The sequence below is a fragment of the Lethenteron reissneri genome, chromosome 56 (genome assembly GCF_015708825.2).
Source record: "Lethenteron reissneri isolate LAM-NWPU_2019-01 chromosome 56, ASM1570882v1, whole genome shotgun sequence".
In the NCBI taxonomy this organism is placed as follows: domain Eukaryota; kingdom Metazoa; phylum Chordata; class Hyperoartia; order Petromyzontiformes; family Petromyzontidae; genus Lethenteron; species Lethenteron reissneri.
Genome location: NC_083834.1, coordinates 9,369,147 through 9,388,117, shown reverse-complemented (window position 1 = coordinate 9,388,117; position 18,971 = coordinate 9,369,147). Strand labels below are relative to the sequence as shown.

At 50.4% G+C, this 18,971-nt stretch overlaps 1 protein-coding gene across 1 annotated transcript in view; it reads right to left on the bottom strand.

Moving 5' to 3' along the window:
• Window positions 1-18,971, bottom strand: part of LOC133356922 (zonadhesin-like) — a 27,760-nt gene extending 8,789 nt beyond the window's left edge. The window contains exons 1-13 of the mRNA XM_061574622.1: window positions 18,849-18,971; window positions 18,225-18,383; window positions 14,791-14,926; window positions 14,042-14,204; window positions 13,176-13,323; window positions 12,363-12,536; window positions 10,337-10,416; window positions 9,617-9,750; window positions 8,641-8,917; window positions 7,779-8,017; window positions 6,842-6,959; window positions 1,123-1,297; window positions 458-750 (exon numbers count right to left, since the gene is read on the bottom strand). Coding sequence (XP_061430606.1) covers window positions 458-750; window positions 1,123-1,297; window positions 6,842-6,959; window positions 7,779-8,017; window positions 8,641-8,917; window positions 9,617-9,750; window positions 10,337-10,416; window positions 12,363-12,536; window positions 13,176-13,323; window positions 14,042-14,204; window positions 14,791-14,926; window positions 18,225-18,383; window positions 18,849-18,883 — 2,131 coding nt within the window. The 5' untranslated portion in view covers window positions 18,884-18,971. The remainder of the gene's footprint in view (window positions 1-457; window positions 751-1,122; window positions 1,298-6,841; window positions 6,960-7,778; window positions 8,018-8,640; window positions 8,918-9,616; window positions 9,751-10,336; window positions 10,417-12,362; window positions 12,537-13,175; window positions 13,324-14,041; window positions 14,205-14,790; window positions 14,927-18,224; window positions 18,384-18,848) is intronic.

Here is an 18,971-nt window from a genome sequence, read left to right as displayed (position 1 = left end):
GCATAGAACTCCTCATATCATACACGACTGATAGTTTGGTTATCGCTTGCATGGGTGATCACCATGCAGGGGCAGCAAATACAAATTGCAGTCTCAAGGGGCTGGGTGGATGTCAGGGACATTCTGCCAGCTCGTCATGTGACACGGTTGAGTCTCCCAGAAATGTGGTAGCTTTAGGTGCGTCATGATGGCGAAATGTTAACTACCTCACGGGTTCGATCCCAAACCCCCGCTATATTTGGAGCTTGCATGTTCCCCCCCACCACATCGCTCCACATTTCAGAGACACGCGATAAGATAATTTGGTTGCCATACATTTCCATATGATCTGCCGCTTCGTTGCGCTATCCATTTGTGGCTACATCGCCTCTGAAAACAAGCTATATTAGCCCTTAGGCAGGCCCGACCCAGCTTAAATAACGGTTTAAGCTTTCGCCACCATCGCCGCCATCCTCACCACAGCCGGTGACTGTGCGCCAGCGCGGGTCGACGGGCACGCCGGCGGCGTAGCAGTCGTCCGAGTAGGCCTGCAGCGCGAGGCAGAGCGCCACGTAGGCCTGCACGCCCTCCTCCGCCGACATGTCGTACACGCAGTCCGAGAAGTACGGCGCCGGGCTCACCGTGCCGGCGCACGCGGCCAGTGGGCCCCGCGGGTCCGTCAGCAGGCCGCACCGCCGCCCCTCGGAGGCCACGGCCACCAGGCTCGCGTTGAGCTGCAGCAGCGACGAGGAGCCGTCGTCGGGAACGCCGCTTGAGTGCCGTGGGCGAGGAGATGTGAAGGAGGCAAAACGGACAAGTTGGGGAGCAGTTGACGCGCGTACATGCGCTCGCTTGACCAGTCAACGTGCGCGTTTAAGCAAACTTGCCTACCCCACTTGTTCATAACCGGGTGGACGTCTCAGAAACCTGCCCCCAGTTATATTCCACTGCCATGCTGGGGAGATCTAAAAAAACCGGCATTCCAAAGTCCAGTCCATGAACCATTGCACCGGTTGCAGCAAAACAAAAATAAACTTTAAGGGGCCTGCGACGGTCAACTTGGCACAGTCTTCATTCTACTTCCTTATGGCCAACGTGGATGCAGAGCAACGACTACAACTGCACCATGCGGCATCCCTTTACCTCATGCGGATGCTGCCGCTGATCCAGTAGTTGCCGAAGTCGTGCGCCGTGAGGGTGGCACCCTGCCCAGGCAGCTGCCAGTCGTCGTCCTTCCTCCCGTTGTAGTTCCCGCAGAGCCCGCAGAGGGCACCCCGGTAGAGGGCAGAGTTCTCCAGCTCCACCACCACACGAGAGGCTGCAGCGGGGTAGGTGGGGCGAGAATAAAAGACAATGCACATAACTCCTTGTAAAAAAGGTGTCCGTTTGGTTGTCAGATAAAAGGGTAAAAAAGCAATTATCATATTTTTCTACTGGCAAAGGAGGTTCCAATGGTGCAAATGCTTAACCCGAGCTCTCATACTCTGATGGTGCATTGTCTTTGAGTTGTGCGCCTTTTGGTGTCATCTGGTCCAACACCATGTGAGACTAGTCTCTAAAGAAAGCCGTCTCGGGTGTGGACCAATCAATTTTAAGGACAGTGCATACATTATCAGAGTTGTGTTTTTTGTTTGCATTCCGACCGCAGGTATTGTGGTCAATGCAAACATGACTCCTTGTAACAAAGGTGTCAGTTTTGTTGCCAGATAAAAAGGGTAAAAAAAATTATAAGTGTCGTTAAACCCACCACTACGACAGCCAATTAGTTAGGTTTGTCACGTAACGAATTGGCATGTTCTGTTCATGTGACAAAACTTGGCTGTGTTGGGTGGCGATGGTTTAAGACATTTATATTTACGCGCTGTAACCCAAAAAACCTTTCATGGATCGTATCAAGCGGTCACATTGGAGAGACTCGCGATCCAGGAAGGTCGCCGGTTCAATCTTCCAGTGCGCCGCTACAGCAGCGACAGTCTCCCCCCCCCCCCAACCCTTGCGGCAGTAAAAATCGCGTGTTCGTAAATGGCAAGCAGGGAAAACGCGAGGAGTTCACGAGTTGCCTCCTTGCGCCAGAGGCCGGGCGGATCGCCATGTCGGCAAGCCGCGGGGAGGACTGCGACGGCTTGGTGACGGGGCCTTCCATCCAGCAGTGGATTGCAGCCATGGCCGATTACTGTACTGGTCCACAATTGTCGGATTCGTGCATAAATTTATAAATTAAAAGGAAGTTGTCACCGACACAAACCAGCGTTTGGCCGCAAACTAAAAACAGTTGCCATTGGTAGACGTGCACACACACCATGCACCTGCTTTGCCTGCAACAGCCCCATTGTGAAGAATTACCGCTTGGAGTGTAAACGCAATAAAAACAGAACTCTGATATCACATTTCAAAATGGAGAAACAAAAAGGCTTAAAATGAAATGACCTTCGAAGTAAAACGACACCAGAGATCCCACAGAATATTCAGCAACAGCCACTTCTGAAAAGAGAAGCTTATAGCGTAGGTGGGCTGTACCTGGTAAGAAATTTAGTATTTGTAGATTGTCAGCGCTTTATTTATTGTCCACTATATACCGCACTCCTATCGCGTTTTTGTACCACTTCTTGTAACGTTCCAATCCATTCCCCTACTGGGCATCCTTTATAGCGCATCGGATTACTCCAGTACAAATAAATATTCCATTTCTGAAACTCTGGGCACTACAGGGCCACGTCTGGCCAAGACAGCCGTGGTCAGGATTTAATGGGGGAACGGGCACCCTAGTTTTGCGCTATATTAAATGTTACCAGCCATGACGATGCAAAACTTCCCCATTGGTGATTGACATGACAAGCTCATGCTCTTCATGGAAACACCCAGCGTTTTGTTTGAACGCGAGATATTTGAACCCCCCCCCACCCATACACCCAACCATCAATTATCCTACGACTGAAGATGCATCTGTAAATGCAGTGATCTTCGCTCGGACTCATTGGCACGAAGTCGCGTAACCGAAGCTGCTGCCAAGAGTGCCTGATGACACGCAAGGAAGGGTCCCAGCACTTATGGTTGAGGGGCCTCGAGCAAGACAACGCCCTCCCATTGACCGTTTCTCCCCCACTGCCCATGCCCAATGCTATGGACATTCCGTGTCACTGTTGTTTTTAGAATGTGATTATGCGAATTGTAAAAAAGGTAAAAATTTAAAACCTAACCATTTTAATTTCAGCACAACTGGTAGTACATTTTTTTTTACACCGGTAGGGCAATGGCTTGGTTATTAAACTACATTATGGGATGCGTCACAGCTGCAACAGTATTGCATTTTAAACATTATATAAACCAAATTAATATTTTTAGGGGACGTCAAAATCCAAGGTTCCAGGGCACAGAACCAACAGCTTCTGGCTTGCAAGGTCACGTGTACTCACCATTACACGCCACTGCGGGAGCATAGTCCATGGAAAACCACAAATCCTGAGACCACTAATTTTGGATTGGCATGAAAAGGACCTCAGTCTAGACACTTCTGCGAGACAACAAATAAAACCACAGGAACAGAACGTCGCGTTCCAAATTGTGACGTCGTTAAAGTCTCATTTGGCAAAACCTCAGGTTGCAGCAGCAGCAAAAAAAAGCCGTCAGCCCCAAATTCTTGTACAGGGAAATCGAGTTCAGGTCCATATGGCGTAAAGCCGTTTCAAATACGGGCACCAAAATGTTGTTTCTCCCTTGTGATGGGACTTTGTAGGATGAACGTTGAGATTTATAAGTGATATGGGGCGAGCAATAAGGTCCAACTTGGTCTGTTATAAGGTAGGGCACCGATAAAGGGGTCGACAGGTATGAAAAGGCAACTTTAAAAAACGTGAGAAACGGCACACGCGTCATAGGTAGTCCATACAAAAACACATTCTTTACCTCGGGATCTATTGGGATTTGGAGCTCGGAGGAGAAATCACGCGACCTCCTCCGTTTGCCATGCTGGCATTTATCGGTGCTATTCGCTAAATGGAACTTGCCCCAGTCTTGTAAGGCTGTACGAGGGATCCACCTTCTGTCCGTTTAAGCGATGGGAAGAGTCCCCAAGATCGGCATGGGGTGAGCAAAACGCCACATAGCAAGGCAGACGAGTCAGGAACTGAACACAGGAGCTGCCTCCCGTGGGAGGCACGATTTTCACCACCGTGCCGGCTCTACATTCTAAAAAGTTTCCAACTTCGGGTTTTTGTTTAGAGTTAAGTTTGTTTTACACATGTCAGCCTTTAAAAGTTAAAAGGTTAGATCCAGAAAGAAATGCAATCCCTCATACCTTGGGCATTTCCTCCCACATGCAAAGCACACGTGAAACAGGCACTTCTAACGCTGCGAAATGTTTGAATTGAAGAGAAACTTGGACAAATAAGAGTACTTACAGATTGGAAATAGATAAGGTTAATAATAATACCGAATGCAATTCGATAGAAAAAGCAGCAACTGCCGTCAATGCATCGGTCCTCCCATCATGCCTTGCTTGTTAAGGTGACCGCACAACACGGCATGTACAAATCAAACTAAACAAAGGTTTGTTGTTATTAGACCACGGGGCCCATATCACACCAACGTAGACCCGCACCGGAACACTGCAAACAACCGAGACACTTCTCCTTTGTTCATCTTCGTAACCTTGACTGGCAGTGCCCACACCACGCAAGTGGTCACATTCACAAACCCGGAGCTTACATTCGGCAACATCCTGCGTTCGACCTGCATTGCGATCGACTCCCCTTCCCCCAAAACCCAAACACAAACACACCCCCCCCCCTCCTCCCAGCCACTCTGGGGCTTCTGGCCAACTTTCTGGTAGAAGTTGGCACAAACGTGGCATTGGAGCTACAAGCAGGGAAAGGAGAAAAGTAACACGTTTGGGGTGGAGCCGCGACGCTCGGTGCAGTCTCCAAGACCAGCACGCTCTCACACCTGTGACCTTTGACCTCCATCCTGCTTTGTGTTCATGTTATCCACCTCCCCAACCACAATGCGCAGAGTTGTCTACGTACGGTGCAAAGCTCAACATCCCTCCATCCAAAACACTCCGCTCCCCCCTCACTCCAACAGCCCCCCCCCCCTTTGCTGCCAATTCAATCGTCGAGTGCCAAACCCCCCCCCCCCCCCCCCCAACACCAGGCTCGTTCAGCTGTTGAGGTGCCCCCTCCTCCGCCAGTCCCACTCTACAAATAGCCCGACATTCGTCATAATTTGTTTGTATCCGGCACGCGACTTGCGTTACACGCACACGCACCTTGGGATGCATCCAAAAGCGGATGAAAAAAACCTCTAAAGTTCTCTGCTAAAACTTGTTCCTTCGCAAGCTTTGTGCACGAGGCAGCCGCACAGATCAATCCACCCCCCCCCCCCTCCCTTCATGTGATGATTACATGGTCAGAAAAGTTAGAGATGATTGTTGCCACACCATTTTGGAATTTTGGAAAAAAGGATCCAAATCTGGGAGAAAAAACGATTTCCGCTTGCCCGAGTAGGTAACTGGGATCGCAGCATTTGTGTGTTTAACACCAGCTTTTGCAACCACTACCATCAATAATATAGGTTTTGGGTTAGATCTAGGTCCAAATCTGGGATATTTATATTTACGTGATCGACCCCAAAAACCTCTATTATGGAGGCATTTGTGCCTTGGCCATGTCTACAAAGGGGAGCATGACAACTCTTGCTATGGCGATGCAGAATGAACACCACTTGATTACCAAGTTGGTGCCACTTGGAACTTTGCCCATCAAAAAAAGTCAAAAGCGATCAAAAGATTGCCATGTCCTGTGGCCTACAATAAGTCACGCAAATGCAAAGGCAAATTGGCCCCATGGTGAAGTTTTGCAGCCCCATGCGATACACGCACGGTTTTTCTTCCTTGCGGTTGTGGCACTTTTGGTTGTAGCATCCTTTCGTCAAGGCTCGCCACCTTCCTAATTTTTGGTCAGCCAAGTCACTCTCGTGTATAGTGTGGGTCGAGTCTAACGAGTAATGTATATCAAAACCGAGGCCATTTAAGAGGGTTGGTTCATCTTTAAATTTTAGACAAGCTCCCCCTGCCTGCTTTCACATCGTAGCGTATTTCTGTACAAACACGGTGCGCCGACACTATACCCCAGGACGACCCCATTGTCCCCACCTCGCACCTGAGGCTATGCGTACCCGCACACACAAAGATCCCCCGTATAGCGTTAGACTGTGGGGGAAAGTGCTGTTAGCGAGCACCTATGAAGGCCGGAACGGTACACGAGGGGGTGGGTGGCCAGCACCACGCCCGACCGCCTTCGTCTCCCCAGTGGCGATGTTTACACACCGCACCAGGTACTCAACTGAGGCCGAGTCGACCTAGGGGAGGCCCAGGACCGGTTCAAATAATCGTCACTGGTGTTGGCCGTGAGCGGGAATCGAACCCGGGTCGCCAGGTTCATAGCGCAGCGCGCGACATGTTACACTACCACTCCCCACACACTTAAACAGGCACGTTTACCACCCACTTTTGGGCTACATGCACACGGAGACCGAGGCGATGCTCGACGTCGCTCTAAGTTGGATGCTTTGGAAGTGTACGGGGACCGCTCTTGTTCCCTGCTGGCTGGAGCTCGAGAGCAGATCGAGCTGGGGGTTAACCTCCATTCATCCTCCGCCTATCTCCTGGTGGAGGTGGGTGGTCCCTATTTATGGGAAGCTGGTCGCACGGACGGTGATTGACACCTTGTGGGTTGCAGTATCTAGTTTTCATCACCCGCTTTTCTCTAATACAGGTGGACCCCACCACCCCCCGTGTTCTGCCTTGACACGTATTGTGCCGCCATGGGACAGCGGTGTTGTGCTTAAAAAACGGCCCCATTCTCACCGCCAAACTTGACGGAGAAGTGGAGGTTGGTGCGCAGCACGAAGTAGTGATTGGAGCTGTAGATCTTGAACTTGAAGTCCGGTTCCATGTACGGCATGTTAACGAAGGCGCCGTCCACCTGAAAATAAACAAAATGCATCGCACGTGTTAACAATGCGACGTCACAACCGCAGGTAGACCCTTGCCACCCCAGCTTCGTGAAATGGGTCCTTGCGGTTTTCACAAAGCAGTGGCCAATACTGTAACTTTGAGCGCAGGGAAACGTACAAATCTTGAACGTTCAATAAGAACATTGGGTATTGGACGTCCTCAACTGTCATACAAACCAACTCCCGTTCCTGCCTCCCTACCCTTACCACACTAGAAACCCCGAAGGACATTTGGACCAAGTTTCTCTGTACACAAAATAAGCAATTTGGCTTTTCAAGCCAGGGCTCAGCAGTGGCCGAGTGCAAGGCGTGCGTGGAGTGTGACAAGGAGACATTTGGAGTGCTCAAGACGCAGAAGTCGTCCCCTTAACCCCTTCTCGTTCCGAGACATCTGCAAGTTGCAGGGTTGTGTGGGCGTCTCCGTTCACTGACGAATCTCGGAATGCACGAGTGGCCCAGCGTTTAATTTTATTGAGAGGCGCCGGGTGCCGTTGTTTTTAAAAATACATTGTTACCCACGGCAGAGAACCGTAGAGACACGACTGCACTCTACGATAACTGGTGCCAAAACTGTGCACACGCCCTCCCACATGGCCTTGTGAAGATACCGATAAAACCGTTTTATTTTTAGTTTCGCCTTTAAGATTCCGGAACCAAATTGGAAGGAAAACAAACAATAAACCAGACCGACGTAGTGACGACCTTATCGGAACAGGAAAGAGGTTAAATTAAGCCAATGTTGCGCAAGCCCCCCATCCCCCCCCCCCCCTCAACCTCTGCAGCATCACCTTCACATAGCCCTGCTCCAGGGTGACCCTGTAGCCGTGCACCTCGACCACGACCGACTCCATCCAGCTTACGCGGCGGCTGCCCCAGTGCTCGCTCTTGCCGTACACGGCCCAGCCCTCGTCGTCCGTCCCCGTGGGCTCGCAGAAGCCGGCAAGCAGCACGGGCTTGGTGCCCATGTAGTCGAAGAGGCGCCCGTCAAACGACTTGAAGTGCGGGTCGCACTGCGCGTAGCACGACGCTGCAGGGGGCAGCAGTGCGACGCGCCGGAAGGTCGCACGGCGGGGACGGGAATAGTGGGAAAGGTTTAAGAAGTCAATGGTCAAACACCATTTGTACTATTTTTATTTTACCAGGTAAGGTCCACCGGAGCAAGAGTTATTTTTCAAAAGCGACCCTGGGCTTTCACAAATGATAGCTCTATGAAACGGATTATCACTGAACATTTATAGCAGACAAGTATTCTGAAACGCAATGTCGATTCTAAAATGTGCAGGGGGAAAACTGACCCGGAGAAAAATCCACGCAACCATCACAGTGAAAGGATAGACTCCAAATATACAAGAACGGGCATCGCCAGGGCCGGGATCAAACCCACAACCTCCTGCGCAAGAGGGAGATGCCACCTCTGGCCAGCTACTTACCCAAAGCCCCTGCGCCATTTGTTCAGCATCAGAATCTTTATTTCGACTGAAGGAATCTAATGGAGCTATGAAGCTTTTTCACAGACATCAAGTATAGGCAGTCAGCAAGTCGCAACCACAAACAATACAAAAACCGATAAGTGCAAGAGAGACAAAAAAGTCCAATAAACACAATAGCCGATAGCGCCTGGCCACCTTTGGGTCTGTGCACCGCCCTTACCGTACACCTTGCGCGGCAGGGCGAAGACCCAGTCGCAGGCCGTGCGCGGCTGGGAGTTGATGCGGACGTTGCTGGCCTTCAGCTGCACCACGCCCTCGTCGAGGGTCACGCAGTAGCGCTCGCCGCCGCGCAGCGAGAACGGCGGCGCCGCGAAGGCGACGGTGCGCGGGGCGGGCGACGCTCGCACGGCCGCAGTGCGCGCGTCCAGCCGCAAGGCCTCGTGGCCGCTGCGCACCGAGACCAGGCGCACGAAGGCCGCGACGCGCGTCGGCGAGAACTGTGCAGGAGAAGCGGTGGGGGGAGATGATCTGATGATGATGAACTTCTGTTCGCTTGCCAGAAGGCACAGCAGCTAACTTCATAGCCTTGTTCTTCTGCAACTTTCCATCCCATCGTCCTGCTACAGACTTATTTTCGCACTGTACGTAGTCAGTGTTAAAATCGGGAGGTACGAGGGAAGGTCAACCTGAACAAAAAGAGTTCTAAAAAACGAGTTTTCAATCTAAAGGATTTAAATTGCATCGCTCCAGTGGCTTTCTAATATTGGAAGGAAGAGCATTCCAGACGGCCGCAGAAGTGCGTCCGATCTCACGTGATGTGGTGACCGTCTTTATTTGATGGATATCCAAAAGCTGCTGCTATGAGGGTGACCGGAGTTGTGCGATTGTTTATGTTCCTTGACGAGATCCGCAAGGTATTGCGGTAAATTTGTGGTAAGCACTGGTTGTAATGGACATACAATGCATTTGTTTAGCAACCTCAAGCCAATGCAGCTCCGAGGGCACTGGACCGACACGGTGGGATCTTGCACATCCCCAGCATGGAACCCGTCTCCACACATATGGGCAAAGTCGTACGCAAAACCTCCCCACCCTATCCCCCCCCCCCAGCCCACGCCATTCCATTCCTGACCCAGAAAACATCCTCGTTAGAAACTAGAGGCCACTGCCCACGGCCGGAAGCAGACGACCCTCACCTCCTGGTTGAACGTGACGGTGAAGTTGACGGTCTCCGCGTTGCTGCGAGCGTCCACCACGGTGAACCCCGTGGCCCGGAGCTCTCCAGGCGGCATCAGTCCACGGCGGGGACGGCCGCTGTGATGCCCTCCGCCTGCATTGTGGGACCGATACAGGCGGAATTGCACGATGAACGCTCCCGACGCGACAAGTGCACGTGCTGGGCACTCGCAATGCGGGCAAGGCACGTTGGCCACTGGCTGGAGGTTCAGAGTTCAATTTCAGTGGCCACCTTGGTTCTTACTTGGTGTATTAACCGTGATACGACTAGGACTACTTGAACAGCATATGCTCCATAGCGGACATTAACAGATTCCGGGTGGCTTCATTCGCAAAGCATAAGCCACTTGTGTGGCAGAGTCGTGGTACATTTTTTGTAAATTAGAAAAATTACACTGCAAAATTTTGATCGGAATTTTACACAATCACCCCCCCCCCCCCCCGGAAATATTTTTTGGTAGTACCCTTCTGACGGAGTCGCTCAAAGCTTCGAGGTAAACAAGCACGACACAAACAACAAAATCACTAAACCGCATGAGGGACAACCAGGATGGTCATTGACAATGGTGGAGCGAGAGCCACGTTTTGGCGAGGGGCATCGCTGGGGGATGTCCAGTTCCATCCCCCCCCCACCCCTCGCCCATTTAGGCACCATCACCGGTCCAGTTTAAAGGTCGTACCCAGGAGTCTTGCGCCTTTGAACGAGAGCCACTTCTTTGCCGTGACGACCACGGTAAAACACCTCATCTCGCTCTGTCGCCTGAAACGAAGGCACCGTCCCATTAGGGATGCACTCTTAAAAAATAAACACGAAGCCATGAAGTTTCACACCTAGGCTTTTCACGACCAAAATATAATCTAACCCCCCCCAAAAAACAAAAACGTTATCACCAAGCCATTAACGGTGAAACTTCCGCTGTGGCTCGAGCACGACCGGGAGTTTTTGTTTCTATCGTCACGCATTAGGGCATTCATCAATACCCATCGTTGTACTTGCATTACGATCTCACATCTATGCTCTCTGCCTTCACCCATCCGCACCAATCACGGTGGTGATCTCACGGGATATGGAGGCCCTCCTCCTGCAGTGGATTGACAGAAGGGCTGTTAAATGTAAATTCTCATTCATGCAAAGTGCATTCGAGATTTGCCTTTGGCCCAAGTTACACGTGAAATGGACCTCATCAGATCTCAGAAGCCATAATAAGGCTTGGACCTACGTGTAGACTCGTCATTGCACGCACCACAGCTCCAGTGGAAAAACGTTGCCCTCCTCGTAAGCCACGCCAGCTCCAATGTCAGTGAACAGGACCCACCAAGGCATTATTTATGGGCTACGACCGAACAGGTGTACTCAACCAGGCTGCACAGTTCAAATACAGCGAAGCTCCACCCACACAGAAAAAGGCTGCATCAGTTTTACATTAAGACCTCAGTGGAGCGGTACGTCATGCACAAGTAAATTGTTACATCAGTATGTTTTTTTATTTAATTGGTGTTTGAATCGTTTTGTACTTTTTTGCAATTATTATTTCTGATTTGTCCCGCGACATCTCCGGTCGGCACGGTTGGCTACTTGCGGCGCTCAAGAAGTTCCACGTGCCCACCTCACGAGCAAGGCGTTTCTGCATTTCCGGCGTACTTTTTACGTTTTGGGGAAGAGGCATTTATTTTGAACCGGGGTCACCACGTAAAAAAAGACACCCCCCACCCCCCCTTAGTCTCAACATGCTACGACACCGTTGAATACAAAGGCAATCAAAAATCGGTAACCAGTTGTGCTTTTAAGATCGTGACGTAAAAAATTACTGGGCCAATTGCAGGGGTGAAGTGCCCCATTGAAGTCAGTTGCAGACAAAACCCCCACGATTTCCATTAAGAGCAAGCTTTAGCCCATTTACAGCGTGTAATGTTGTACAAGCCTTTATCCATTTTAAAAGAATACATTGTACTGTAAATAAGTAAAATTAATGTAGGATTGTACATTTTGCTTGAGCATAGAGGTTTTGGGGTTAGATTGCGTAAATATAAATGCATCGTGAAACCCATCACCACCTGACCACAGCCAATTAGTAAGGCTTGGGCGTGTTTATATTTACACGATCCATCCCAGAAGCCTCTACAGATAACATGGTCGCGAAAGCCTACGTGTAAAAATGTTGAGCGCTTAGTAACAGTGCATTTTTTGCTGGACAAACCAAAATCACTTCGCCCATGGTGACAACTGCATAAAGAAAACGGCAGTTGGGTGGTGGAGGGCTGGAGAATAAAAACGTGGCATTACAGCGACATGGCGCCAAACCAAAAACGGACACCAATTATGAACTTTAAAAATAACTATAACAAGTACAGTGGAGGAAACCTAGACTCGAAAAAGGCCAATTACGAAGCCAAAATAAAATTCCATCGGTAGCTACCGTTTCATACGTGGGGCCTGTCTGGGATGTGACGCGTCTGCAGAGTGAAGCCCGAAGTCAATGACGTCATTCCGTTGAGAATGTTTCTTTTAGTTTCAGGTACCTCCCAAAGGAAAAAAAACTCCCTCCACACAACAATGCAGGGGCCACTGTACATCCACAATTGCACCGAGGAGACTGCACTGCTGCCTCCCACCTCAGCCAGCCCCCCAAGGGAAGGAGGAATGTAGAAGTTCCACTCCTGCTGGTTTGAGACGATGTGGGGGCAGGGGGGGGGTAGCAAACCAACCCGGCGGAGTCCTCCACGTAAAAGCAAATCCTTCTCGAGCTGCCGCCACCGTCCCCCGCGGGCGAAACCCACAGCAGGGTCGTGCGGAGGAGGCCTGGGGTGGCGGGGTCGGAGACCACATCGCCGGCGAGTGCCCCGCCGCACACCACCAACAGCTCCGCTGACGGCCACCTGCTGGGGGTGGTGGGGGGAAGAACCGGCCATGGGGGGACAAGTGCTGTTCAAGAGCTTGGCACTTTAAGGGCAGCACGGCACGAGGGGGTGGGTGGCCAGCACCACACCCCCAGCCGCCCAAGTCTCCCCAGGTGGCTATATTTAGTCACACCAAGTAGTCATTTAAGGCCGAATCTACCTAGGGGAGAGGCCCAGGACGGGTTCAGAGAATCGTCACCGGTGTTTGTCCATGAGCGGGAATCAAACTCGGGGTGGCAGGGGTCGCAGGGTTCACAGCGCGCTAACCGTTATGCCGCTTGCGTCGACACTCACGCGTACTGCACCATCATACGGATGGGGGGGGGGGGGATGAGCCACAGGTGATCCGCGACTTCATTTCCACACGGGGGGTGGGGGTCAGTGGCCCGCGAGAGAGACGTCACTCACAAAATCAACAGCCACACAAAGTTGTAATTTGCAACAATAAACAGAACAGCGGTAGGGGCGGTCACGACCGACCAATATCGCAATTGGAAATTCATTTTTTTTTGGGGGGGGGGGGGGGGGGGTCAGGCAACCCATGCATCGGTCGTACAGCCCTCCCGAATGGACAGCTGCTGTACGACGACGCTGGCTGAAGGAGTCGCAGCCGCCGCTCACCTGCCGCCCTGCGAATGCCGGGACACCGAGACGTCGACGGGGACGTCCAGCCGCGTGCCGGCGACCACGCGGAAGACTGCGCCGTGCTTCGGAGTCTTCCCGGTGAACGCCGGCTCCACAGAGCAGTCGCCATCCGCCTGGGAGACGACTTGGGAGAGAGGCGGACAATCGCAAAGGGCCGAAAGCTACATGACATTTTGGTTATTACAAGAAAACTATCAGATTATTTATAACTGGAGAGGAAGCCAATGAGCTACAAAGTTGGTTGGCAAATACAAGGCTTTCCAGGTCAGCCAAGGCACACAAGGCACTGGCGCCTTGGCCTTTTAGGACTAATTGCTAGGAGAGCAAGCACAGCCAATGTGGTGGCAAGGTCACGGCATCAGGCCTGCCCATTCTTGTCACGTGCCAATAGACATTTTACACGCTGCACCAGATACTCAATTAAAGTTCAACTCAACATCGCTGTATACCTGTCAACCCCTTGTATCAGTGCCTACCTTAGACCAATTCACACGTTATTAGTCACGCCGTGCCCTTATAAATCTCAACGTTCATCCTACAAAGTCCCATCACAAGGAAAAACTTAAATAATTAGTTTTAGTGTTTTGCCCGTATTGAGACGGCTGCACGCCATATGGACCTGAAAACCAAATTTCCCTATACAAGTATACGGGGTAAACCGTACGAGTTGACAGTTTTGTAGATGGGCACCAGAGGAGTTGAGATGCCACTCACCACCAACGCGCATCACAAACGCGAGCCCAACCCTGGATAACGGCGCAGTGGAGACCCACTGCATTAGCGCACCACTTCACAACCGAGGATAAACGTGGCACCGGTTCAATGTCCGACGTTTCATTTACCTATCAGTGTAAACTGCAACGGCACGGACGACAAGGCTCGAGCCTTCGCGGGGCCATTCGGGCCCTGGGAGGACGATGCGGGGAAATCTTCCACCACCACAGAGACGACGAACTTCCCAGGGACGGCGTGCCGCGAGCTGCCAAACGTGAACGCGCACTCCTCCTGCACCACCACCACCACGCGGGCAACCGTTAGGAGCAGAGACAACATCCACCCTTTTGCTATAGTGGCCATGGACAGTGCCTAATCGACTGATTGCTAATCGACTGATGGTAGTTCTAATCACCAGCGAAACGTATTCGAATTGTAAATGTTGTGGTTTTAACTCTCCAACACACCTGTGTGCTGCAGTAGTAACCAGTTGGCACGTTTTGTTTACACGACACGCCTTACTAATTGGCTGTGTCGGGTGGTGGTGGTTTTAACGACACATTTATATAATCTAACACAAAAACCTTCATTTAGAAATATTGGTTGCGGAAGTCTACGAGTAGGTGTCAACGTGGCTGAAATGCTCTTCCTGCTGATATTAGGAAGCCACCGAGAGCCATGCACTTTTAAATCTAGGATTGAAAAAAAGCAGTTTTTTGTTTGCATTATGGCTGCAGGTATTGTGGTCTATGCAAACATGACCCCTTGTAAAAAAGGTGTCAGTTTTGTTGCCAGATAGAAGGGTACAAAACCAATTAGCATAACCAAAGAGTACGTTCAGTTTAATGGTTCATAGATTTGGGTTGAGCCCGCTGACCTCGTGCAGCGTAATGCCGGGCACGGCGGCGTCGCACGCTCCGCACTCCTCTTGCGTGGCGTAGCGGCACCGCACGAGATCCCCGTCCTCGTCCCACGTAGAGACCCTCAACGGCCGAAGGCACCGGCTGCTTATCCTGGCGCGCAGGACGGACACCGGCACGGAGATAAAAACGAAGCCTGGTCGTGGGAAGGTGCCGACAACCCGAGGACATTTGGAGGTTGGGGACAAAGGGAGAAGTTGCCCCACTCCCCGTCAACTTCTTCCCGCACCCCCAACAGGTTACCCAGGAGATCGACAGCCGTTTAGGGTCAGACCTTCTGAAAAGCCATGCACATAAATTAATATTACAAACCATTAATTATTCTTGGGGAGGTGTATTTAATTTTTTATCCATCTAACAGTAGTTCCTAACTCGGGGTGTGAGATACAGCCATTTGATTCTCAAAGGGCAAGGCTGCAGTAAAAAGGCTAAGAATCCCCAATCTGACAAATTCAGTAACTGGTAGTACGAGCAAAACTCCGTTTCACTTGATTTCGCAGCATTTGCCGTCCCCCCAGAAACGTTATTAGCGCCACTGCCCAAAAAAACCCACAAAAAGGTGTGAAAATGACCCAGCGGCACAGTGTTCGCCTTCAATTGCAACGGTTTGTGGGTCAAATCCAATGGCCACCCCCTCTGATTCGTGCGGGTGTATAATCACCACACTACTTGCCATGGTAGACCTTAAAAGCTCTCCCCCCCCCCCCCCCCCACCGATGCCACTAGCAAGGGCAGGCCATTGTAAGCCACCATTCAGGGCCCACATTTACCAAACTTGGGAAAATGACCCACAAAGTACACAATTGGTATTACATCAAAATCGTCGCCCGCCCCCACCAATTAAAATCTATCGCCACTGGCAGACTGCGATACGGTTAATTATCCCCATGCGAACCGCTTGTGCCAATTTCTATTGACTTGATCATTGTTCTTAATTGTTTTGCTTTGCTTATATGCCTTGCTGCCGAGGTGCTCTCCCTGGGTTGCACAAAATAAAAAGCAACTTGAAAGCGATCTCGTAGATGACAACGGTACAAGCGTCAACCCTTGTGTCAGTCAACCCACTTGCTGGAAGAGGCCCCCCCCCCCCACGCGGTGTCGAAGGGATTTAGTCGGCTCTACTTCACCATGCTGGTCAGTGCGCGTTGGCGATGACAAAGCGGCGTGGACGTCAAGCAGATTTTTCCCGCATCGCCCATCCACTTACCCACCATGGAGGCCTGCAACCTACAAGCTGTTCGTGCACGTTGGACACACGTGCACAAGCTAGCCAGGCTCATCCCCGCTTGGCTTCCGAGATATGAAAACCGGGTGCGTTTCAAGCAATTTGGTCATGGGGAACGATGCAACTAGAACGGAATAAAATCGCCAAGAAGCAACGTTCAATCTAGATTTAGCTATGTGGGATAACATGTCAACATGGCAACCGGTATTTTTCATATTAATTTGCTTTATAAATCATGCGTGACTTAACAATTAAAATGTTCTTATCGTGACAAAGCACAGAACAATGTGCAAATGTTATGGGACACATTTAAAAAACAGTATAGCAAAGAGTGCATAATGAAGTGCTCAAACCCCATTTCTCGTCAAAACATTAAAAGCTATTAGATTAGTTCGTGCGACCGGTTGCAGAACCAACTCCCCACCCCCAACAACTTTTGATCAGTTGCCAATTCGAAGTCGGTAACATTACAGAATTATTCTTGCATTGCGCAACAGTTTCAAGTGTGGGTCGCTCACCACCACCAACAAGAGAATTTGTAAAATAATCTCCCAACAAGCAAAACTGTCAGATTTTTCATTACGAAGTTGGAATGGAGCCATGGGCCTTTTTAGCACAGGAATTCTGGTCGCCAAAGAAAAAACCGATGCCCTCCCTTTGAAAAAAACCCTTCGTTTTAAAGACAAAGATCCCCCGTATAGCCTTTAGACTGTTGGAGGCAAGTACTGTTTGAGCACCTGAAGGCCAGGGGCGGCACACCCGGCCGTGCTTAGAGTCCCTAATGGCGATATTCACACCGCACCAGATACTGATTTGAGGCCGAGTCGACTTAGGGGAGGCCCAGGACCGGGTCAAATAATCGTCACGGCTGTTGGCAGTGAGCAGGAATCGAACCCGGGGGTCGCTGGATTCTTAGGGCAGCAATCGCTGCACTACCGCTCCATTTCATAAAGGTGTAGCCGTAATCACACGTGCAACCAGAAATACTTTATACAGCGTTCCGTGCAACAGCTGCCACTTGTACGAGACCCTGGCTATGAATAAACAAACCACAGAAAGCAGTCAACGTCACACTGCCCAAAAAGATGTGTACAAAATTGAAGGTGGCGATCTTAGACAAATCACAAGTGCGGGGCAATGCAAAGCAAAGGGTATGAAACGCTTGCAAAGGCGTCTCCAATAGGTCGGTTGCTCGCCCTTTATCAGGCCTCACGAGATCAGACGTCCTCTTAAAAGATTTAGTTGCTGGGATATGGCGATGTTGATATGTCGTACGATGCAATGTACATAATCTTAGTGCATTTTGAAAAAGCTCATGTCGTGGCTTGTACGTAAGATTTTATTTATGTCTTATAATTATAAAAAGCAAATATGGCAAGATTAAAAAAGTGTGAAATGAATAATGATTAGCAATTATCAAGTGCCTTGCAAAACCTATTTATGGAGTAATTGACAGAACAGCAGCTGCAGAAGCCGATTATTTTGGTAGTGAATTTAATTGGAGGGTGTAACCGATAGCATGCGTAGTACAAGAGTTCTAGGCCAAAAAAGTTGCAACGATTAGGATTGTTTTGGCAGGCTTATATCGAGGTGGTCGAGAAACGCAACTAATCTGCACTCGCACTGCAAGTCCAGTAAAGGTGCGACAACACGACCACACGAAATACATAATCGCACTGCAAGTAAAAAAAAAGTAAAAAAAAAGTTTAAATATTTAAAAGTAAAAAAAGTCAAAAAGTCAAAAATGTAAATAGCATGGCAAAGTAAAAAAAGCAACCCAAACAGAGGACTCCAGAGATGTGATAAGTAGTCCACTGGTAAGCCAGCACCGAGATGGGAGGGTGGCAGGTAGATCACGCAAAGCTTGCACCTGCCACAAATCTCCACCCCAGGTGGCCTCAACATCACCAACAAGAGATGCCCCAACCAGAGGTCGCAACCAGGTACCCGATACCCGTACCCTACCCGATACCCGGCTACCCGTACCCGACTGGGTACAGCGTAGCCGTTTGCGACCCTGGTGCGGCCGGGTACGGGTAGGCCGTGAGTTACCGTTTGTCACTCATTTCGGGTAGGGTACGGGTACCCGTACCCATTTTCGACCCTGGTGCGGCCGGGTATGGATAAGGAATCAAAACCCGTTTGCGACCTCTGGCCCCAACCCACCTGAGGACCAGCGGCAAGGCTGCCCACGGTGGGGTGTTGGGCCTCCCGGAATCGCTACGGCGACGGACGTTGAGGTGCGCCACCATGGCAACGGGACGACCTTGGGCCTTCATTGCTGGTGCACCTGCCACCCCGTCCGGGCTGCACAGACACTCGTGCCTGCGGGCACAGGTGAACAGCTGACTTTAGAATTGCCCTGTGGAGCCAAGACGCTCTTGAATCGTGTTTTCAACGTAAACAAAACGTGCCAATTATTAACCAGTTCAGCACACCCGTGTATCGGACAGTAAACCCACAACATTTACAATTTGAGTATAGCGACATTTCGCTGGCAATTACAAACTAGTTAACCATTTTGCAACCCTTCGTCTTGGTTCTTTCGGTAAAGTCACGTAGAATGGAAATAATAAAATAATAAAAATAAAACATTATAAAATATTATATTACTTTATTATATTATTTTATTATGTTTTATTTGTATTATTTGTATTATTTTTCATTCTACGCGACTTTACCGAAAGAACCAAGAAGATTAATCCCTGCAGTCACGAAAGCTTTAAATTAATTTTGCAACCGTTTCCAGACAGTCAGAGAGGTGGGGGGGGGGGGAGCGAATGGCCTTACCGTAGCGTGCACCACACGCAGGACCACACCGGCATCGTGAAGGAAGCCACGGCCAAGGTCCAACATCTCGGCCCGGACGCGATCACGGTCCGCCCCCGCACCACCGCGGGGGGCCGCTCGCAG